The 24,049-nt window shown below is 28.7% G+C and overlaps 1 protein-coding gene across 2 annotated transcripts in view; it reads right to left on the reverse strand.

The window, feature by feature from the left end:
- Positions 1–244: 244 nt before the first annotated feature.
- The window catches only part of Edem2 (ER degradation enhancer, mannosidase alpha-like 2), a 100,782-nt gene continuing 76,977 nt past the window's right edge, over positions 245–24,049 (reverse strand). The window contains exons 15-19 of one of the 2 annotated variants that reach the window (XM_075372720.1): positions 23,755–23,934; positions 12,016–12,135; positions 11,413–11,632; positions 9,604–9,722; positions 245–1,972 (exon numbers count right to left, since the gene is read on the reverse strand). In XM_075372720.1, the coding sequence (XP_075228835.1) occupies positions 1,538–1,972; positions 9,604–9,722; positions 11,413–11,632; positions 12,016–12,135; positions 23,755–23,934 (1,074 nt within the window). In that variant the 3' untranslated portion in view covers positions 245–1,537. Of the gene's footprint in view, positions 1,973–9,600; positions 9,723–11,412; positions 11,633–12,015; positions 12,136–23,754; positions 23,935–24,049 lie in introns of both variants that reach the window. The other variant, XM_075372719.1, reaches the window with a different exon arrangement.

Raw genomic sequence — 24,049 nt, forward strand, 5'->3', positions numbered from 1 at the left:
GTAATTAATTGGGAAAAAGTTGAATCTTTTTAAATTTTTTCTTGAAGAATTAAACTTAGAAAATTACTTAAAAAATATATATATATATATTATATACATACATTCGCAATATACTTTCACATTACTATGTAAAATTACTTTTTTTTAATATACTAATATTATTTTATATATTATTTTTATATTACTTTATATTTTATTTTATATATACTATTATTAATACTATAATTTTTATTACTGACAGATAAATAGGTGGAATGAAGTATAAATAAATTTAAAAAAAACATTCATTATTTGATTTCAATTTTAAAAAAATGAATCAAATGTACAACATTTAAGAATTTCTCTCATATAGGAATAATTAATATTTATATTTTTACTTATTCATAAAAAAGTATAAGCATGTATACAAACATGCTTATTTACTCATGCACACATGCATCCATTCATTTTGTATTTATATTCTCCCACTTAAGTGCAGTAAAATCTACGCCTATTCATTTCTAAATGGATTAGTTTAATTCTGTGACCAAAAGAACTTTTACTAGGCCTTGTATTCCATTAAAACTATGCAAATTTACTAGGATTTATTTAAAATATGAATGTAGAATAAAAAATATAAAATCAGTGATGTTAACTGTGTTGCTTGTGAAAGAGCAGCTTTAGTTCTTAAGTAACTAAATCTTATTTTCTTAACACATTTTTACAATATGCAAAAAACTGATAAATCTTGACAAAAATATAATTTACACTTTTTTTTGGCAAGTTTTATATATTTTGATACCTACTGCAGTAATGCTTATGATAGTACTGTATTTTATGTTCATAATACTGTATTGTGAGATTTTGGTTGCTTATTACATAACTCTTTTTTGCTGTTCTGTACTAATCTCACGTAGAATTAATACAGTAATGTTTTATTATATCAGAATAATGTTCTGATACATGAAATAATTAAAAAAAATAGTAACAGAGTTATGCACTAATAAAGTTTTCAGTGAGATTAAGCATAATCAAATTTAAAGCAATTCACAAAAGTAAATTTCTTTTAGAATCTGACTCCTCACTGATAAAAAATTATTAACATTGTTTTTCCTACATATTTTTCCACAATTTATTGGAAATCGATCAGTTGCAAAAATGTGAACACACACACGCAAAACAGTTGCGGTTACTATAAGTTATTTCTAGCAGTCAACTGATGATTTAGGAGATCTAAAAGTAAGCAATACACTTTCAAGAAATAATAATTGTCAATTTTTAAGAATTTTCAGTTTTGAAAAATAAATTTTTCAGACATTTCTACAACTGGCAGGTTTTAATGCACCAACGTATTCATGTTACATTTACATATATCTTATATAATTAAACCGACAAAAGAACACAATCATCAACAAAGATATATGCGATCAAATAGTCAAAATATTTGCACAAAAATAAAAAATGAATAAATCCCTTTCAAATAAATAACAATATATTAATAATTTTATGTACAATACATATTATAAACAACAATATTACATTTTCAAATAATTGTACGTTATAATTCATCTGGATATTTAAGCCCGATACGACTTCTTGAAGTCATTCCGACTTGTACTAAATCATCTTTTTCCCTATTATTGCTATTATTATTATTACTATTATTACTATCATCATCTTCATCATCGTTATCACTTTCACTATAACTGTTATCTTTATTATTATCTTTTGCAATATCTTTCAACCATTTTTCTGATTGAGGTTTAGCAAGCATTTCTAATAATAATTTACGTAAATGTTCACGGTAAAACTGTGGTATGACAGCAGTGCCCTCACTACTGAAATAAGCATCACGTCTTGATATGCGTATCATGCCCTGTCCACCTGATGAATCTCCAACATCTCCTCCACCTCCTGTGACGGCTGCTACATCCACTAGAGGTAGATCTGAAGATCTTGATGACTGTGACTTACCGGAATGCTTCTTACCATTCTAGTAAAATAAAACATATTAAATCAAACAAAAATGATTTTTATATATATATATATATATTAGTGGTTCTGTAAACAACAAAAATATTGCAAATTTCATAAAACAACATTGCATATACAATTGGGAATAATTGTTAAATCGCTTAATACTTTATAAAAAGTGGAAAGATCATTTATGTAAAAAAATGTATTATTTCAAATACGTTTTATCACAAAATTTATACCAAAGAAAATATCTGAACCAAAAGAAGTAAATTATACTTTCCTCATAACTTAATAAGACTTAATAAATATAACATAACTTAATAAATAAAAAATCATTCTCCAAATCCACTAATTAAAATTAAAATTAACGTTTACTTCTTAAATGCTAGTCTTTGTGAATAAATATCCAAGAGTAAAGTCAATCACATTTTATTAAAAAGAGATAGTTAAATGAAACAAATATGGCACAGAAATATATTTTATTTGCTTTAAAAATTTAAACCTATTTTTTTACTACAGCTACACATTTCTCCCAGCAGCGAAAACTAACTTTCTCATCACACTAATGAAGAATGCTAGTGGTCTTTCCTTGATCCACCACCTCCTCACTGCATCTTTCAATTCATCTTACGGGAAAATGAAAATCCTCTTAAATCTGTCTTTAATTACAGGAAGAAGTGAAAATTGCAGGAAATGAGTATGAAGGGTGTAGAATAGGTTTAAATTTCAACTTCACAAGAGCCTTTGGTGGTTGCATGTGATTTGGGTGGCTGAATATTATCATGTTGCAGAATTATCGGCTCCATGGATTGTCAAACTTGACACACAGTTCTCCTAATATCTCTATGTATCTCATAGAATTTACAATCGACCCAGCTTTCAGGTAGTTAATAACATACTCATTTTTAGAATCCCAGAATACTGTCAAGAGAATCTTTTTTGTAGAGTGTTGTGTTCTGAAGTTTTTTGATTGTGGCAAATCATTGCTGACCATTGCCAAGACAGAGCATGGAATACTAAGCTCTTGTCATTTTTCTTCTGGGTTGTAATTATGTACCCAAGTTTTGTCTCCCTCAGAATACTGAAAAAAGGAATTCCCTCCTCATGATATTTTCCAGAAGGTCTTCACAACATTCCTTTCATTGTTGCTTGTTCTTTGTGCGAGTTTGTATGAGAGCCACCACGAATAGATTTTATGGTAGCCCAATTGTGGAATAATGTGTCCTATTTGTTCTTTTGATATGCTTATCTTTGTGGCAATGTGTTGTTGTGTGATAGGACAGTCATCTTGCATCAATTCACTCACTTAATTTTGGTACTTCTTATTAGCAACAGATTGGTCAACCACTGGAAGATTCATTCTCAATATTCACTTTACCAGTTCTAATGTACATAATTCTATTGCCTATCTATTAATAGTTTTTTGATCAAAGATTTCAACATCATGAAAGGCTTTTAGAAGACAATGAATTTCTCTAGCAATCATTTTTTCCATTGTTAAAAATTCAAACATTGTGTGTTCTTTTAGACAAGTTGACAAAGCAGGCATACAAAACTCTATAACAATAGCAACTGACAAAAGATGAGAGGATCGGTCAATCAGTTTTGGAATGCTACTAGTACGGAATGAAATTACAAGATGGCGAACTTGTCGCTTGTGTGACATTTTGTTCTCTCATTACTTTCCAGTATGCATTACATTTCAGCCACCTCTGTAATAACTACCTTCTAAGCGCCTCAGTTGTACCTTTTACATATTCCAATCTTTGTCTTTCTTTGCAGTTTTGGTTTTTATATATTGTGCCACTACCATTTGCTAAACCTAGGTGTCAGTAATTGACCAATTAACCTACAAAAATCTCTTCATATATTCTGCTTCAAATTTCTCTTTCCTATTTTTCTTAAGAATTCTTTACTTTGAATTTTATCAATCCAGCTTATTTTTAACATCCTACTAAACTACTTCAACGATCTGTGTATTTTCCTTTCTGTTTTTCTGACTGTCCATGTACGTTTACTACTAAAAAATGCCATATTCCACACAATATTCTCTTTCTAATTCTTAAATCTGTATCTTCTAGTAATAAATTTATGCCATTCAGAATTTTGTGTAACTTACTCTTTGCTTTCTGTCAAAAGAATTGGAATAAGCATTGGTTAAGCATTAACATTTTTATTTTTCATTCTTGTTCAAATTTTATGGAAGTTTTTTTCCCTTATATTTCAGTACCATTTGGCTTAAAACTTAAAAAATGTTATTCCTATAAACATTATAAAATACCTTCTTTAGATCTACAAATGCCATAGAGGTAATTATTTTTATGCCAGTGTATACGAAAATTAATGTGGGGCAGAATCACCTTTGTAGTACCCATGTTCTTCCTGAAACTGAACTGGCCTACATCTAGTACACCTTTTACCACAATCATTTTACTCACCTTTATCTAATTATACTAAAATCTTTGATGCATGAAGTATTGGACCAATACTGTGGTAGTTCCTACACTTATCTGCTTCTACTTTTTTCATGTTACCAATTAAACTTTTTGTAAAATCTACTTCTAATCTATGTACTTTATCAATTCTGATTTTTCTTAAACAAGACAATCATTTTTATCATATATTATTTCTCCATCTGATTTCTGTGTAAGTCTTTTAGGATTCTATCAAAACTCTGATCTCGTCTAATATCATCATCAATTTTTCCTTCCTTCATAAAAATCCAATCTTATAATATTTCCTCTTGGTATACTCCCTACATATATATTCCTGTTACCTAGCAGCTCTTCTTCTCTTCTTAACAATGTTTTTCCCACCCCTACTTCTAATGCTTACCCATTTGGCTTCATTATCCCAAAGTTTCCTGTTATTTTTCTATATGCTACCCATAGCAAATTAATAATGATATTTACTCCACCACACCTCTGCATTAACCAGTTTTTGTTTTTACTTTGCACCTTTTATTTATTATTATTTCTTAAGAGAGTGTACAGATAAACTTTTTCATCATTCTTAGAATTTTTTCTATACTCATCCGTAATTCCAACTATCTTTTTCATCTATGTTTTCTGCTGAACGTAACTTTTGAACAAAAGTTTCTAATCCCACCATTGTTATGCTCTATTTTAAATTGATTCATCCAATTTCAATAGAAACATACATAATAGAAGCATTGGATAAGATTAAAAGTTATAAATTTCAGCCCTATCCAATGATCTGTTCAAATTTTAACTTTACATTATTCTACATTAGTTATCTGTATTCTAAATCTTTGAAGAAATTTTATTCTTTTATACTATAAACTGAATAAAGTTCCTTTTTTACACTATTTAGACTCAAAATATAGGCTCAATTACATTCTGATAATACATCTTGTCTAGTCTCATATGGGCAATTACCAAAACAGTACCATTAATTAAATTTCATTATTTTTATAAATAGATAATCAATTCCAGTTTTATTGGAATTACTACTTCTCAAAGTTTAGAAAGCATGGTTGATATAACGGACAGGAATAGACGGCTGAACTGGCAATTGATTTCTTGTTACTTACTATGTTCTACCACAATATACTGTCTCTACATTGATAGGCCAACACTATTAATAGACTAACTATTAATAGGCCAACACTACTTCAGATACACCAGATAGAATTACTGCTCTTCTACATGTTTATTTGTTCTAATCTTTGACGAATAATACTTTTATAATTACTTTTAAACCATATAATTACTTTTTAGCCATACTTTTAAATGAATTTAAAATGAACTTCTTCTAGAAAAGCAAAGAATTATTACTGATGCTTGATGATTCATCCAGCCAAGGATTGATGATTTTATACAAACGAGGAAGCACTGATATGCATAAACCTACTTAAAAATAATTATTTAACGTTCATAAATGAGGTTGCTTTGATAAGCCTTCTTGATAGTTTAAATTCATTCATTGCTTTGCAAATTGTCAGTAGCTAAAGAGATGAAATTATGAATATTGAAAAAATTACAATACCCAGGTAGGAACTACACCAGAGACTTAGGTAAAAAAATGCTATTAATATATCTCGATCACCTTTTTCTGTTATAAAATAAATTATTGAACACTAATTTCTTACAAAAACATAAAATTTTTGTATAATAAAGATTACACATACCCACTAAGTCAATAAGTTTCTTCTATTACTCTCAAAAAACAGTGAACAATATACTTAAAAAGCAAAATAAAAAAGAGATTAATAACAAAAAATGAACAATTTTTACCAGTCTCAAAAAATTATTTTTATCAAATTACATTTTTAGTAATATTTGCTGATCAGAAATTATAGAAAATCTGAAGGTATTCTAATTAATCATTACAGAAATAAACTAACAAAATATATTATAAATCATTTCTTTCAAAATACAAAAAAACAAACAAAAAACAAGTAAAAGTGAATAGCAGATTAGAGTAGATAGCAAGTTAAATTGTAATAAATTATCAATTTATCAAATTCAGAATAAATATAGTGTCAGTATAACTTTTTATTATTTTTACAAAAAAAACAAAAAAAAAAACAAAAAAAACAACAGAACCAGTGAAATCATTGTCATAAGTCAGCATGAGATCATTTTTTAATTACAGATGGCATATGACCATCACCATACAAGATTAATAAAGAAGTCATGTTATAAATCATAATTATGTAATTTATCATTAACAGTAATTTCAGTTAACAGTTAATTATATTCATTTAAAATAATAAAATAAGCCAGACAGTCAAAGAAAAAAAATTCCTTTTAGCACACAGGAAAGCGGAGGTAGATCACCAGTGCTAAGTAGGAGATAAAAAAGATTTCCACCTTAAAGTTAAGAAAAATTTCAAATTTACTCAATATAATGTTGCATGTGAAAAACAGTTTCACATGTTTAGCATAAGACAATTTAAAAGCAAACGGAACTTTAAACAGAATTTGATATTTTACTTATCAAGAAAGTTATAGCGATATTTTGGTTTTTCAAAAAAGCTCCCCATTTCTACCCCATGGTTCGATTTTGCCCATTAACAAACTTGACCGAGATTTTGGGTCGTTATATCTTATGTATCAATTTGAAAGTGATTGGCACAAAATTACGGCAGTTACGTGTCCACAAGAAAGTGAAATATATAAATGTAAATATAAACGTTTGAACTGAGGTGGTTTTGGGGTCTGGGGGATGTGAAACACGAAGATATGTCAAAATTTTGCAGAAGTTGAATCATGGTACCCATTACAATAAGTAGCTTTCTTATGAAATCTACTAAAAACAGAATATACTTATCAATACTTAGCACCTCTTAAACTATTTTCTATGCCAACTGAACAAAGCTGATTTCTTATTCAATATAAAACCTTTTGCCTATAGTACAAGATTTATGTATGTATTTTATAAATTATACATAAATTAACTAAAATATCAAATCTGTTCAAAGTGTCATATTAAATTCATTTCAGATATACTTTCTGAAGAAGTTGGTTAAAAAATATAATTATTGATTACTAACAATTTTAATAAATTATTGCAACATTTAGTAATTACAAAATTTATTTTTGCTAACTGAGCACTTGAGCTGAGATATGTGCTGTTGTAGAGGCATCGATTCAACGATCATTGATGAAATCAACGTGCAAATGTTGATTATGTTGGGCTGGGATGACAGCTGAGCATCTCCTTGGCTTTTATTTTTTGAATAGACGACTCAATGAGATTTTTTTGAATCACTGGATTAGATGTGGGTCAGAAGAGTTACTGGCTCCATCGCCTTGGCCAGCAAGAAACTCTGACCTTACCACATTTGACAAAGCATCCCAGGGTTTTGTAAAAGAAGAGATCTGAAAACACAATATGTTGAAACGAGCAGCTCCAAGATGCTGTTCGGTCATCATTTGAAATGATCACCCCTGATATGCTGTTGCAGATGAACCAGACATGGAGGTGCATACAGCTGTGCTTTGAACATGGTGTAACCCACACAGATGTTTTAGATCCATAGAAGGTAAGCTGCACCTATCTTAAAAATTTCATAACTAGCATAGAGGAACTTCCAAACTTCTACTCTGTAGAACTTTTGGAAAAATTTGGCAGGAAAAAGATTGGAAAACTGCAATTATCCGTCCTCTTCACAAAACAAATGATAAAAAAGATGTGAATAATTACAGAGGGATCTCCCTCTTACAAGTAACATATAAAATTTTCTTTAAACTACTAATAAACAGATTACAAATTCAAACTGATCCAAAATTAGGTGAGTTTCAAGGAGGCTTCAGAAGGGGTAAATCATTTTCATAACAGATTTAAGTTTGAAACTAATCATTAAAATCCAAATGTTATGATCAAAACCGATGTTCATAATATTTGTTGATTTTCAAGATGCCTATAATTCTGTAGACAGGGAATCTTATTGACATGATGTAAGAATATAAAGTCAATTAGAAGGCTATAAATTTCATAAAACTAACTCTAACAAACACATTCTCAAAAATAACATTTTTAGGCGAAATCAGCGATCTTTTCAAAATTAAAACAGGTCTGAGACAGAGTGATGGCCTTTCCGCTATACTGTTTAACCTAATATTAGATAAAATAATGAAATAATTTTGGAATATTAAAAAAACTGCTTTTAGAATTGGAGCAGGGAAAGGAAATAAGAGTAAATTGTTTAGCTTTTGCATATGATTTAGCTTTATTGGTGAATTCAGAAAAAGAGGTAATTTCTCAAGTTGAGGCTTTGAAAATAACTGCTGAAAAAGCTGGTTTACAAATCTCCTTTTCTAAAACAAAAGTAATGACAAATTCTAAGCAAAACAAGAAATTTATACACACCAAATTTGGAAAAATTAAATACAGAGATAAATTTAAATACCAAGGCAAAATAATAACCTCAAATGGTTTGGATAAGAAGGCATTTGAAAGTTAAAAATAGTTTCTGATAGACTGAAACTTTTAACCAAGAAAAATGTATCCATGAATGCAAAACTGAGACACTACAATACAGCAATCTACGGGACAGTAACCTTCAATACAACAAATCTAGAATCACTTCTAAAAACAGAAAGGAAGATTTTAAGAATTATCCATGGCCTAAGAAAAATTAGATGGATACAGAATGAAGTCAAATAAAGAAATTTTATAAAATAAGAGAGAAAAAAATTCTGAAAATTTATAAACTGCAATCCGAAAGAGAAGAGAAGATTAAATTTTGTGGGACATATGATTGATTCGAATGGATTCAGATAGAGTGAACAAAAAACTTTTAGATATATTTTGAAAATATAAAACTCTGCCCCCATACATAAAACAAGTAAACGAAGACCTAAATAAAGCAAATATAGAAATAAAAGATTTTTAGGATAGGAAAAAATTTAGAGAAAAAATCCGCAGAATAAAGGTTCTTCTGAGTTCAAAAAAGAAAAATTAGTGCATGTGCTGGACAGAAGAATGAAAAACACAGCACAGTGAAAAATGAAAGAATTCTGGAGGAGAAAAGAGGAAAATCAGAACAGAAGGAATTAAAATGATATTTGCGTGGATCTCTGCAGGCCTAATTTGATAATTAATTTTGATATTATGAATTAAATTAATTTTTATAATTAATTCAAGCTTATAACATTTTTTGATAATTGTACTAACTACCTCAGTCTCGGAAGCAGTATCAGTCTCGCTGCTGAATAGGAACTTATGTACGGAACCCTTTATCTGCTGTAATGTACTAGACTGAATATTGTCAGTCTTTGCCTTAACTTGTTCTTTATCTGTAAAAATAAATTCAATAAAATATAAGTTATGTGTAATTTATACAAATATACATACATATACAGTGGCTACTTTTTAGAATTTGAGGTGTTGGAATGTAGCTGTACCCTCTAATAAATATGAAGTATTTTTCTGCAGATGATACAATGCAATATTAGAAACATTTTTAAATACCTCCTTCTTAAATAACCGATAAAAAGTTTTTTTTACATTACAAAATGTCTGTTCAGAACATTATCAATTTTTTTTCTCTGGTGCTTATAGAAATTTTGAGATATGCAGATGGCATCACTTCATAGTGTGGAACTAACAAAAACTCTCCCAACACCAATGTGATAGTTTTTTCATAGTGTTTGTAGTAGTGTTTAGAGCTTTTGACAATTTTTCTGTGAGTGATTTACACTAACAAAGAGCTGAAGAGAAATTTTAAAATTTTATTTATTTATTTTTTTTATGAAAGAAGTCTTACCAAAATGCACAAGATAATTCAACAGGCTTTCAAGGGGGACAATCAATGCTTGTCCAGGAAGGCAACTGACTCAGGAGAAACATCTCATATTACCCTTGTGAAAAATTTGGTAAGGTCAAATCAACATTTAACAATTTCTAAGATAGCTGAAGAGACTGAATTTTCAATGACATTTTATGCTATGAAATCTTAACTGAAAAATTAGGAATGTATCAAGTCACTGACAAATTTGTTCCGAAATTCTTGGCACAAGATCAAAAAGACAATTGTGTAATTATTTGTCAGAAACTTTTGAATTATGTAAATGTAAATAATGGAATCATCTTGTCAATGATAATAACCAGCAATGAGACAAGGGTGTATGTGTATGATGTAGAAACAAAGTTTCAATCATCACAATGGATCACAAGATTTTTCATTGAGATTAAAAAACACAAGCAAAAATTGTTCAATACAGAGATGTTGTGTTGTGACACATTTTTTACTGAGTTTCAACATGTTGAGCAGAAAATCAAATGCCATACTCAAGAAAAGTTTTCATGAAGATGAGAGAAAGAACTGACCTGAACTTTGGTATCACAATTCATGATTTCTTCACTATTACAATACACCAGTATATGCATTGTTGGCAATTTGCTAGTTTTGTACAAAAAAATTAACTCAGTGTTATCCCTCATCCTACTCACCTGACCTAGCCCCTGCTGAAATTTTATTTATTTGATGAAATTTGTTTATCTATCTGTTAAAATTTATTTATCTGCTGAAATTTTATTTTACACATATTGATATAGTTTTTATACATATACAAATAATACAGTTTTTAAAACTGATGATGAATCTATGGATTTGGAAAATGTTTATAGTATTAATGGCAACTTTTTATTAAGCTTTATATTTAACATGTTCATAATAGTATTCATAATATACACAGCAGTTTTCATTACTGAGTACTTTTCACCCTGAGCTTAATTTGCTAAAATTACAAAAGTGTGTGGTAAACAGTAAGTGTATTATTGTTAATAAAACATTAGAAAAATTAACATAGAATTTAACAAATAATCAAATTAATATGATTTTACTTTGTATAACCAAAATTCAATGTTAAGTTAAATAGATTCAACGTCTTACATCAAAGGAAAATGTGTGACCAGACAATACATATGAATTTGTAACTGAATATAATAAAATAATTAGACAAAAGTACAAACTTTAATACCAACCAGATACGTGATCAGCTATAGTAATAATAGTGGATGGATCATAAGCAAGTGCTTGCAGCAGTTTCCAAGCATCCTGGGAAAACAGAAATACCACTGGAATAGGTACATCATCTTTGCCATCCCCGGACATTGCAAACATAGGTGATGCACCAGATGATGACTCCGGTGTATTATCAACAACAATACCACCAACAGCACCAGCTAACACCAATCTGCGAGCCTGTAAGTCATAAAACCAAAGCATGATGTTTACAAATAACAATTACATAATTACAATATATAATGATGTATCACCCATAATTTAAACTGATTATTTTGAAATAATTAAAAAATTTAATACTTCAAATTATTTATTAAAAAAAAATTTTCCTAAATAATAAAATATAAATAATGTAAATTATTTTATTCTAGCGTTACCAAACCAAGCAAAAAATGATAAGACACTTAAGATATATTTTAATGATATCTTTTAAAATCATCAATAACTACATTAAAAAAAAAAAAATTGTACATTCATTCAAAAGCGACAAAAAGCAATTACATTATATTGCTTCCATCATAAAAAAAAGAAACAAATGATAAATGTATAGTATTATAATATACCTTTTCAACAAACATACAATCTCCACGTTCAACTATAGCTATACGTCCACGTAACCATTCAGGATTTGTGAGCGTGTCACATGCACGTAAAGGATTGGCAACACCCACTCTAGCACTAACCTGCAAATAAAATAGAAAACTATAAATAATTAAGTACACTATCATAAAAAAATAATATTTTTTTCATTACATGTAGTAACATTTTATAGAAATTTTATACTGTATGAAAAATGCCGACTGGGATTTTAAATTAGGACCTTCAGGATGAAAAACTGACACACTACCACCTTGCCATGGAGGTAAGTAGATTCAGAGAAATACAATTAAGTGAAAAGAAGAAAAGTAAAAACAATAAAAGATTTACTAAGCTAGAAAATATGGTAATGTATGTATAGCACATAATGCAGTAACAGAAATGTTAGAAAATCAATATGCATTAATCACAAAGGTAGTGACAGATGACTACAGTTAGGGAGAGGAGAAAAACGTAATAAGTAGCAAAAATTCATAGAAGTTCTTAGGGTAAAAGTTGTCTAATAGTTCTTCTGGAGGAGAAAAAAGAAACTGATGATAGTTTTACAATAAATTAAATATTACCTGAATTTGATAGAAATTTAAAATATTTAAATAACAGTACAGTTGTGTGCGTGTATGTGTATAAACTACATACTAAATAAGGAAAATACCAAAATAAGGCTTGCATAAGCAAGCAGCGCATACAAAAAGAAATATATTAAATATTGAATTAATTAAAAATTTTTTAAAATCCTCTTAAATACATTAAAATACTTATGTAGAATAAAGTACTTTACAATAGTACACCAAAAATAAAAGGATAGATTAAAAAAATAATGAGATTTTAAAATGTTGAAAATTCATTGAATAAATAATATTTGATAAAAGAGAATTAAGAAAGATTAAGACAGACATTTAAAAAGTACTCTGTGAATCATATCATAAGGCAAACCATTTTAGTTAATGTGATATGTGAAAAGAGAGAGCACTATACATAAAAACTGCAAGGAAGGCAAAGATTAGACTAGTGGCTGGAAATAAATCTTCAGATGGATAGTTACAAATTTATATACTGGGTGGAATTAAAGTACAGAAATAGCTTCAAATTTCAAAACTAAGGGATATAGGAGGTAGAAAAAAGTGCAGATCTACATATTTACAAAATTACTACTTTATGTGTTTCAAATTTTTGTACATAATCCTCGATCAACATATTGAATCAAACATTTTTTTTTAAATAGTAAGGTGGACATATGACACATGATTTTAATGTAAGATTTTATGAGAAAAACGATGGTGAAAATAGTTTCCTGATAAATTCCTTTGTTATAAGCAATCAAAGTTGTAAAAATTAAATAATTACAGTAGTAACAAAACACGGTAAAATGACTCCTAGTAACCTTTTTTATTTAGTATTACCTTCAGAACTACATTCAATAAGAAACTTTAAGAGTAAATGTTGGAATTAATGGCCTAAACACTAATAATAACAACCTTCACACTAACAAATAACACTAAACAGTAATAATAATACAGAATAACTAATAATTTTCAATACTACTATAAAATAAATGACTAGGTCAACTAATATTATTTACTTTAATTATCGCATTATTTAATTTTATAATTTAGTTAAATATTCTTTTTTTAATTAAAAATCTTGACATGTTGGAGCATTTTGCGTTCCCACGACTTGAGCATAGGCAATTAAATATCCTCTTCCAGCAAGATAGGATCCCATGCACTGGCTCCCTGAGATAAGGGAAAGGCTGGATGGGACATTTCCTGGTAGGTGGATTGGAAGAGGTGGTTCAATTCCCTGGCCACCCAGATCGCCAGACATAAACCCCTGGGATTATGTCAAAGAAAAGGTGTACACAACAAAACTAGCAAAAATCCAGGAACTGCATGCAACCTACGGAATGTCATTTCAACATCACACCAGAAATGCTTCAACAAATGTGGCGAGAAATCACCTATCAGTTGGATATTCTGTGTGACTGGTGGGGCACATGTGGAAGTGATGTGATGTAGGTGATTTTTTATTATAACTTGACAAGACAAACTTTAAATTTTTGTTTCATGTCAATATGTGTAATATTTTGCGATACAGCTAAAAAAAAAAAATAATAAAATAAAATAGAGCATTTCAAATGTGATATTCTGTATCTCTTTTTGTGAAAATTAATAAAAGTTTCAAGAACTTCTTATTTTTGGTGATCCCAAGATTATAAAGTACTACTAGCTACAAATAATCACTATGTCTGTAAACAGTCAATTTTAATAATTATAAAAACAAAAGGAAAAAACTTTTATCATTAGACAATACATGATTAACAGTTAATGACATGACAACAATTTTTTAACGATTGTTAAAGAATGTCTAGCTTGTTCAATAATCTAATTACTGTTTTATTATTGAATTTCAGTAAAGATAAGTGCTATTTTATACCAATAATATCTGAAATAATGTTATTTTATAATTTATTGCTGACACACATGTGTCAATTTCAAAGTGATACTTCAATAAGTTTTCAGTTATAACCTAATAAATTCTTACAAAAAAAAATCTGATGTGGAACACCTATTCAATTACATTTACACGTTTTTTTTTTTTTTTAAATAAAAAGTACATAAAATTTTATTTTATTAAAAATTTCTGATATTTTTTTATTTTTGTTTTTTTTGTTACTGAATTATTATTCATCGTAAAAAAACTTTTTACAATGAGAGGTTAATAATTATTAATAAATCAATATATATAAATTAAAAAAAAAAAAGTTAAAAAAAGAGGAGATGAAGTTTGATTCGAACCAATGTGCCTCCCCTAAGATCCATATACCTCATTAATTAAAATTTTATTTGGCTATAACTCTGGAACCAATGAAAATAAGTACCACTTATTATATATCATTGAAAAGCTCTCAATGAGGGCTTATTACTGCAGTTAAGAAAAAGTCTTTGGATACTTGGTTTCAGTCAACTGCAATCAAAAGGGAGGGAAGATGCACAACTAGATGTTACAACAGTCCTAAATCCAAAATTTCAACATCCTACGGCTAATCATTTTTGAGTTATGCAAGTTTATACATAGATACATACAGACGTCATGCTGAAACTAGTCAAAATGGATTCAGGGATGGTCAAAATGGATATTTCTGTTGAAATCTGGAAACCGAAATTTTTTGCGATCACAATTCTTCCTTTACTTCGTAAAGGAAGTAAAAATAATAATATGGAGGAAACCAGATGTTTCAAATTTATTGTAGTCATAATTCAATAACTTTCCATTATGTATTATAATCCAAAAAGTATAAGTCTATTTTAGCATAATATTTTTGAAATTCATAGTGGGTTAATCAAAATTTTCAAAAGGGTATGCTAATCAACAATATGCAAATCACATTCATCAGAAAAAAATTGAATTTGTATATCTATGTGTGTGTGTGTTTGATTTTTATGGACATATTTAACTTAATCACTATTTCACAAACTAAAATTGGTGTGTCAGAACAACAAGAATTCAAATTATTTTCAAAGACAACCATCATATTGATACGTTCCTAGATATAGTGTGGATATATGATGCTATAGCTTAAACGGGAAAGTTACCGGAGGCTAAACAGGAAAAAGAAAGAAAAAGCTTAAACAGGAAGGTATATAGGTTGATCAAAAAATAAACACTGAACTTTTTTAAGTTTTATGCCTTATGGCAGTGTTTCTCAACCTGTGGGGCGTGCCTTCCTAGAGGGACATGAGCAAATCGAAAAGAAAATATTGTTAAAAAAATTTATCAGTTAAAGGAAAGCAAAACAAAATACATTCCAACATAATAAACAATAAAATCACATTTACACTGACATAATACACTTATAAGTAGGATTGTATCAGTACTGCACAATGCATTTAATAATTAATTTATCAATACTAAATTAAAAACAAGTTTAATAATTATTAGTGACTCCCTTGGGCCTCTATAATATTAGAAATAGTAAACACTACTATTTTTACATTTAGCTGAGATCTATATTTTGTCTTCAAAGCAGAAAATCTGGTTTCACAAAGGTAAGATGTTGAAAATTGTAATAGTATACGAAATGCTCTGTTTTCAGTTAAGAAAACTCATCATCTATCCCAGCCCAAAATTCAAAGAGTGATATATTACTAAATTGTCTTTTGATTTTGCCACTTGCCATGAAGTCTATGAAGATTTCTTCTTCGGCAGTTCTTCTTTGACCAGAGCCCTTCAGGAGTATTTTGAAATGGATCCCTAACCCACTCATAACTTGCTACCAAATTGTCATCAGCAAGAAAATACTTTGCCAGCATGGCTAAAAGATTTTAAGCTGTAAAAATACAGCTTTCTCATGTTGTTCTTCAGCCTTGTAAGTTTTAACACATTAATCCAAAATTGCAAACATTTCTAAGTTTGCTTGCTTTAAATTTCTGCTCCATAATTCCAGTTTTCTACAAAAAGCATTAACTTTACAACTCGTATCTAACATATGTGCATTTGTTCCTTGGAGTTGCAAATTCAAGGTATTAACTTCTCTAATAATTTGACCAAGTAGTTCAATTCCATCACAAATAAATCTCGAAACTTCTCGGCCTCCAGTCGGTTTTCCTCTTCTAGAAAAATGGCTATTTCATCTCTTAATTCATAAACATGTTGCAAAAATTTCCCAAATAACCATCTTGCCTCGCAATAAAATCGTAACACTGAATGTACAGCACCCATGTCTTTATTAAGGGCAGAAAAAATTCTTGATTTTTAGGAGTCTCATTTTTATATAATTTACTATGGTTACAACCGTTGTTAGCACAATATTCAGATGAGGACTCATTTCTTTGGAAGAGAGAGCTTCTCTGTGGATCATGCAACATGTCCAGACAGTGTGGAGATTTTTGTTTCACAAGAGCTTGTATACTTTGGAATCTTCCAGACATTGAACGAGCATCATCAACACATATACTGATGCAATTTTTCCTCTCTGTGTTTGCCTCATTTATAAAATTATTTTAGATAGCAAATAATGCGAGTGCTATTGATTTAATTATTGGATTGTAGAAAAGTAGTTTTTCTACTGCTGACATACCATCACAAAATTGAACACAGGTAATGAAATGAGCATCTTTATTGTTATCTGCTGCTATTGTTGTTATTGCTATAATAGAATATGATGTAATCATTAAAAATTATATAGGGAATGAAAAAGTGAAGGCTGCAGATGAAACTGTAAAGTTCATGAAAGATTCATTTGAACTGCTAAAAACAAAAATTATAAAGTATATAGATGATGAGTTAAATGGTCGCATTACAGAAGATTTCTTGAAAACTACCCCCTCAACGCATGTAGAAAATAAAATGCAAGAGATTAAATCTATTGTTGCAGAAATGATTCGCGAAAATGATGACAATGTTAATTTGCGGGTGATTATGTTAAGAGTTTTTATGTGAATAAATTATATGTTTGTTTAATTTTTTTCTCCTAAAGATGAAAATGTTAATAATTATGAGAATAAATACTGATGGGTAGTTATGAGATTGAAATATTGCTGAATATATAAAGGAAAAAATGAAAAAAGCATTTCCTTGAAGATGAACAGCAATACACTACAGACTGAAAGTATAAGCACTGTATGAATAGATTTTTCAGATGAAGATTATAGTATTGGTAGTCTATTGGATTATGGATCAAAAATTCTCAAACCAAATGTAACACATGTATCAGATTGAATGATAAATATAGCTCCTATAAATGTAGTAAGTGTAAAATGTAATATTTCGGGTAGTTATAAAACTGAAAAATAAGATCCTATTTTGTATGATTTTCCATTAAGTGTAGATCCAGATGATATGATTGAAGAATATCCATTTTATAATGAATTTGTATCCGTAGATGTGTGATAAATTTATGATTTAGTTATAGTGTTGACTGATGAAAATGATAATTTATTAAATCTATGCAGTGAATGAGTGAGCATGTCATTAGTATTGAAACATGCAAATATTCAACATTTATTTCAATGTTTAGTTATTCAACATTTATTTACCTTGTCATGTATTTACATTGCTTATTTACACTGGATGTAAATAAATTATTGTAACCGACATTTTTGTTTATCTTGCTATAGATAGATAATGTCTCTTATGTATGAAAATGATGATTAGTTTTTTATTAAAAAAACGTTACAAATTGACTGAAGAAGGCTTTAAAAGATTAAAAATCACTAGGATTTGAAATTGTTGTTGGGGAAATTAAAAGCAATACATTATTGAAATGAAAAATTAAATTTTTTTACATAGCTTCTATAATGAATTATTTAAACATTCACAAAGTTACATATTCTGATGAAATATTAATATATAAACAATACCATAAACATTATGCATTTATAAATAACTTTAATGAGAAGCAGTTGATTAAAATACCGATAAATCAGTCAGATGTGTGTACTGTTCCAGGCAATAGATTTTGCTTGTTTGTGGAAAGCTTGTAGGTGTAGATGGGAAAAAATCAACAATTTCAGAATTAGTTAATTTTGCAGGTGCATTTTTATTTGACAAGATACAATATCTTATTAACGCACAAGAAGTAACTAGGACAAGAAATGTAGGCATGAATATGAAAATTGCTCTTTCAGTGACAAATTCTTTAATTTCATCATCTGAAAAAGCTGGATGGGTTAATAGTAAAAAAAAAAAATAGATATGGATGATGATGGTAATTTAACTTTACGTATACCATTATCAATGTTGATGTGTTTTGCTGAAGACTATACAAGAATAATCATAAACAATAGACAACAACTGGTGTTGAAATGTAGTGACGATGTGAATGCGCTACATGCTACAGTTGCAGACCATAAATCTAAACTAGAATTAACAGAAATCATCTGTGTTGTATCATATTTAAAGATCACGCCTGAATATAAATTGGAATTAGTTAAATTGAGAGATAAAAATAAAGAGGTGCGTATAATGTTTAGAAATTGGGAACTTTATGAAAACGCAACAGTTTCTCAAACAAATTCTTTGATATGGAATGTGACAATATCGTCACAATTAGATAAACTGGGATATGTTATTGTAGATTTTCAAACTGATAAGATAGGTAATGCTATGAATTTGATTCACGTAACATGAAAAATATTAAAGTAATGATAAATTCAACTCAATATTCATATGGAGATTTTTTCAGGGGAATCATATAATGATGTATAATATGTTTGTTGAGTTTCAAAAATTATATTATAAAAAAATAAAGTCACTGTACACATTTTAAGGTTATAAAAATAAATATCCTTTAAATGTGATTGATTGTTTACGACAAGATGAATCTATAAAAATGGGTGTTATTGATTTGGGAATTAAAATTGAAACTGAAAAGAATTTCAAGCCTAATACAATTGCATCTTGTTTATTAATATATGATAATATAGTTGCTTACTCGCCATTAACTGGAAATATAATAAAAACAAGAGTCATAGGTCAAACATAATAATATTATCTTATTTAATTTGTAAGAATGACCTACATACAGTTATCAAGCCTGCTATTAGATAATTTTAACATTGAAAATATTTTTTTTTTTTAAGTGCATATAATAAAATACATTAAATAATGAACTACGGAAATTGATGCAGAACCTAGACATACATTTTCAATGTGTTTGTTGTTAAATTTACTAATAAAAGCCTTTGACAACATCAAATAAATCCAATATCAGACCATTATATAGATTTTGAAAATCTGTCTGTTTATTTAATGTATACCACGAGAGATACGTCCAGGTTCAGTTGCCAAAAAAACAAATAACCAACAATCAAAATGGCAACTGAACCTGGACATTATATACTACTCAGTATATTTAATACTGTGAATTGCAATTAACACGCAAATTACAACATACACATTCAAGATAGATTCGATAGCAACAGAAGGATCGACTCAACTGGCTAGAATTGAATGAAGTGCAGCATTTATACAAGTTTGTGCAGATGTTCCAGAATATGTTTGAGACAAATTGGAACATCTCAGGGGACGCCACAAGAATGTCTGATATGGTGGATGTAAGGCAGAGAGCAATAGAGAGGCATCAATTCTGGTTTTGTCAATGCAGCAGATTGGTGTTGCCAAATATCAATAAATTTACTTATTCTTGGTAATTTGAAAGGTTTTTTTAATGAAGGTCATAGTGTAGTTTTAGCATCAAAATACATTATTATTATATGAGAGGTAGGACGCAATATAAATTGATTGAAAATTGGGTCGCAAATACTAAAAGGTTTAGAAACGCTGCCTTATGGAGATATTTTTAAAAAAATTTTAATGAAAGAAAATAATTTAAATAATCTGTGACAATTTTTTTCTATTCCAATACTACAAAGTTCAAAAAATCCATTTTTGTCAAGTGGATGTTTGTGCGTATTTAAGTTGGGCTGTATTTAGTAACTCTGGATTCCATATTTTCTTCAAACATGGTAAACAGGTAATATCTTTGATGGGAAAGACTAAATAAGTTTTGCAAAAGTTGTGTTCGAATGGAGTGTTTTGGCCGAAATAAAATTTCAAATTTTTACTGGACCACTTTAGCAAAATATTTTTCTTACAAAAGTTTAAGTTTTTTTTTTAATCAACATCACAAATTACCAAAACATTTTTAATGAATCTTCTCCATTATGTATCACCACTTTGGTGAGGGATTGATTGGCAAAGAGGTCCAATTAACTATACCCTACTTTATAGTAATTGTAATTAATTTATTATTTATTTATACAGTAAATAATAAAGATTGCTTTTTTTTTAGATTTTGAGGTCACAATGGACCACTTTAGTCAACTCTGGTTTGTCTTTACTTTTTATTTTTTCCTTGACCGCTTCCCAATACTTCTTGATTCTGTCAGATCTTGCTTTTCTGAGTTCTTGTTGTTTTCTTTTTTTTAATTTTAAATCTGGAATTTGCTTCTTTTAGTATTTATATACTGTCAGTTTTGTTTCCTAAATCTTCTGTTGTGATTTCTAGTTCTTGCATATCTTGTTTAACTTCGGTTATCCAAGTTGGTGTTTTGGACATTTTCCTGTATTTCTCAACCAGTTTCCTGACGAGCCTGTTCACTTCTGTTCTTATTATCTGTCCAAAGAAGGAGATTCTTTTCTTTATAAAGTAGTCTAGAGCTGGTTCTACATCTCTTGGTTTGGCATGAGTCTCCATTCTCCCCCATCAGTAAGTCGTCTTTTATTTATGCATGTTCTAAGAATTCTTTTTTCTAAGAGTGTTTCGCTTCCGTAAGGTATTATAGGTTTGATTACAGTTTTGTAATGTCTGAGTTTGGTATTTATTGAGATGCATCTTTTATTATATGTTGTTTTGGTGGTATTTTGTGCATAATTGAGCTTATAAAGATTACCTTTATAATAGAGGTCAATAAGTGGCTATATAAAAGTATTTAGTTGAAAAGATCACAACTGCTATATGCTGTCACCACTAAACTCTGCCAAATAGCTTTCCAACAGTGCTCTGCCTGTCCCACATTCTACCTTATTTCTATGTTTTGCAAGTCTCCATGTGCTTTCAATCATGTGGGTACTTGTTTATAATCTGTTTGCTGATATATGGGGGTCTTTGTTGGTCTACAAAATTATCTGTGATTTATAACTTTATCATTAAAATTTTCCAGTAAATTTTTTTGAATATCCTTATAAGTGCAACATTCATCCAAAATTATGATTGTACATGATCATATTTTTCCCTTATTACTGGAATTAAACTTTCAGCGCTCTTATAATGTGAAACAGTAACAAGAAATGATGTTATAGGTAATATACAAATGGCTTATTGTTAATTGCTATGATTGTTAAAATGATGAGAAGACACTTTTTATCTAATATTCTCTCCCCCCCCCCCCGCCCAAGAATTACTTAAAATATTTTTATTTTTTTAGCTATATATTGCTTCAGAAAATGAATTAACGGGAGTATCTTTCATATATTTTCTACGTTAGTAGGCCTTCAAACCATTATAAAAGTTTTTGCCTATCCCATTCCAATGGTCTGTGGTAGCAAAAAATATACTTTTTTTTTTTTAATTTTAAAAATTTAAATCCATTTCATAAATTACCTACTGGACTTAAAATGTAAAAATCTTAATTTTTTGATAGTCCTTACTCTTAATATTTTTTGAAAAAAAGCCAAAAATTTTCACCCCTTCCTAGAAAATTACAAATTTGTTTTTACACGACTGCCCAAAAAGATGTGTAATGTATTTAGGGTGGGTGTATGTATGTATGTTTGATTGTTCCATTATACCAGCTCAACGGCTGAACCAATTTAGATGTATGACCCCATATAGGAATCCTTACACTACTGGGAGTGTCATAGGCTATGTGTGTGTGTATATATATATATATATTTAATAAACTTAAAAAATTAGAAAAAAATCATCAGATGAACGAGTCATTTTTGAATAACTTGCATCTCAACGCTTCATTCTGAATGATTCGGAAGTCTCATCTCAAACATGTGAAGTTGTTGTCTTATTAGTATTTTTACATGACTGCCCAAGAAGAAGTGTAATGAATTTAGGGTGTATGTTTGTATGTATGGCTGAACCAATTTAGATGTATTACCCTGCATTGGAATCCTGACATTACTGGGAGTGTCATAAGCTCTATATATATATATGTTTAAAATTTTTTTTAAATTTGAAAAGAAATTATACTATATATAAAATTGTCACCTGCATGCTCCTTAATTATCCTGTATAAGTAATTATCATATACTAAAGAGCAATCTATTTTTTTGGCAGTTTTATTCTTCAATTTTTAATATTTATCTCGTGTTTAGAATTATTACTGTATCTTTGTATTTTTTAAACAATTTAAAAGTTATTTTTTTAAGTTTATTATGACCACTTATGGATTATTTTCTTCAAAATTAATTTTACCCAAATGTTCCCCATTCAGTATGGAGCCACCCAAAATGAATTTTTTTTTGGAATTTCAAATTTTTAATGCTCAAAATGTGTTTTGTTAAACAATAAAATCACTAAAATAACTTAATACCTATCCTGTGATGGGAAAACTTCCAAATTAAAAAAATAATAATAATAACAATTTTTTTTAATTCTGATTTTAATTAATCGAAAAACCAATTTTAGTGAATATTTTAATCATTATTTCCCCTGTTGAATGAGCTCGGAGTTTTCAAAATGTCAAAAATGTTTTTTTTTTTTTGAAATTGTGACTGATAATACTAAATTAAAAATGTTAGTTGTTGCTTTATTTTGTTGAGCAGCTTGGCTACAAAAGGTAAACATAAAGATACAAATAGAACTTAAAATGATTGGATTAAAAAATAAGAGCTTAAAAATGAATTTATGCAATTCATTGCTGGCTTTTTTTAAAGTTGTTATTGCTCATCTGTCTCAAACATTAAATTTTTTGTAACCATCATGATTTTTTTTAATATCAATAACCTCATTATATATATTAAAAACATTAAAAATTATGAAATTAAAATAATCATAATTTGTATATATAAAAATTATGAGATAAATATATAAGGATAAACATAAAGCTAGCATATGAGCTAATTTAGATTAGACAGTTTTTATTATAAAGTTAATGAGTCACAAAGTCTTATCAAATTAAAGTTATCAAAATGAAAATAATGATCTATTCGGATAAAAAAACTGTAAAAAAATAAGATACAACATTACTAACATTATCACTGCCTCGCAACTGCCGGCCAAAATGAGCAGGACCAGCACTTAAAGTAATCAATTCATCCTGACTCATAAAATAAATAGATTGAGGCTGAGTCTCAGCCGCCTGCGACTTTGATAACTCAACCATTTCTTGCATAAATAACAATCCCTCTTCTGCATCGCTCACAGATTTTGCCTAAAAAAAAATATATATATAATTAAATAAAAGAGAAATTATCAACAAAAGGTATACCATCAATTAAACATACATTTAATTAATTCAAAAGTAAATAATTTCAACACCTAATAAG

This window comes from Lycorma delicatula, chromosome 8 (assembly GCF_047948215.1).
Source record: "Lycorma delicatula isolate Av1 chromosome 8, ASM4794821v1, whole genome shotgun sequence".
NCBI lineage: Eukaryota > Metazoa > Arthropoda > Insecta > Hemiptera > Fulgoridae > Lycorma > Lycorma delicatula.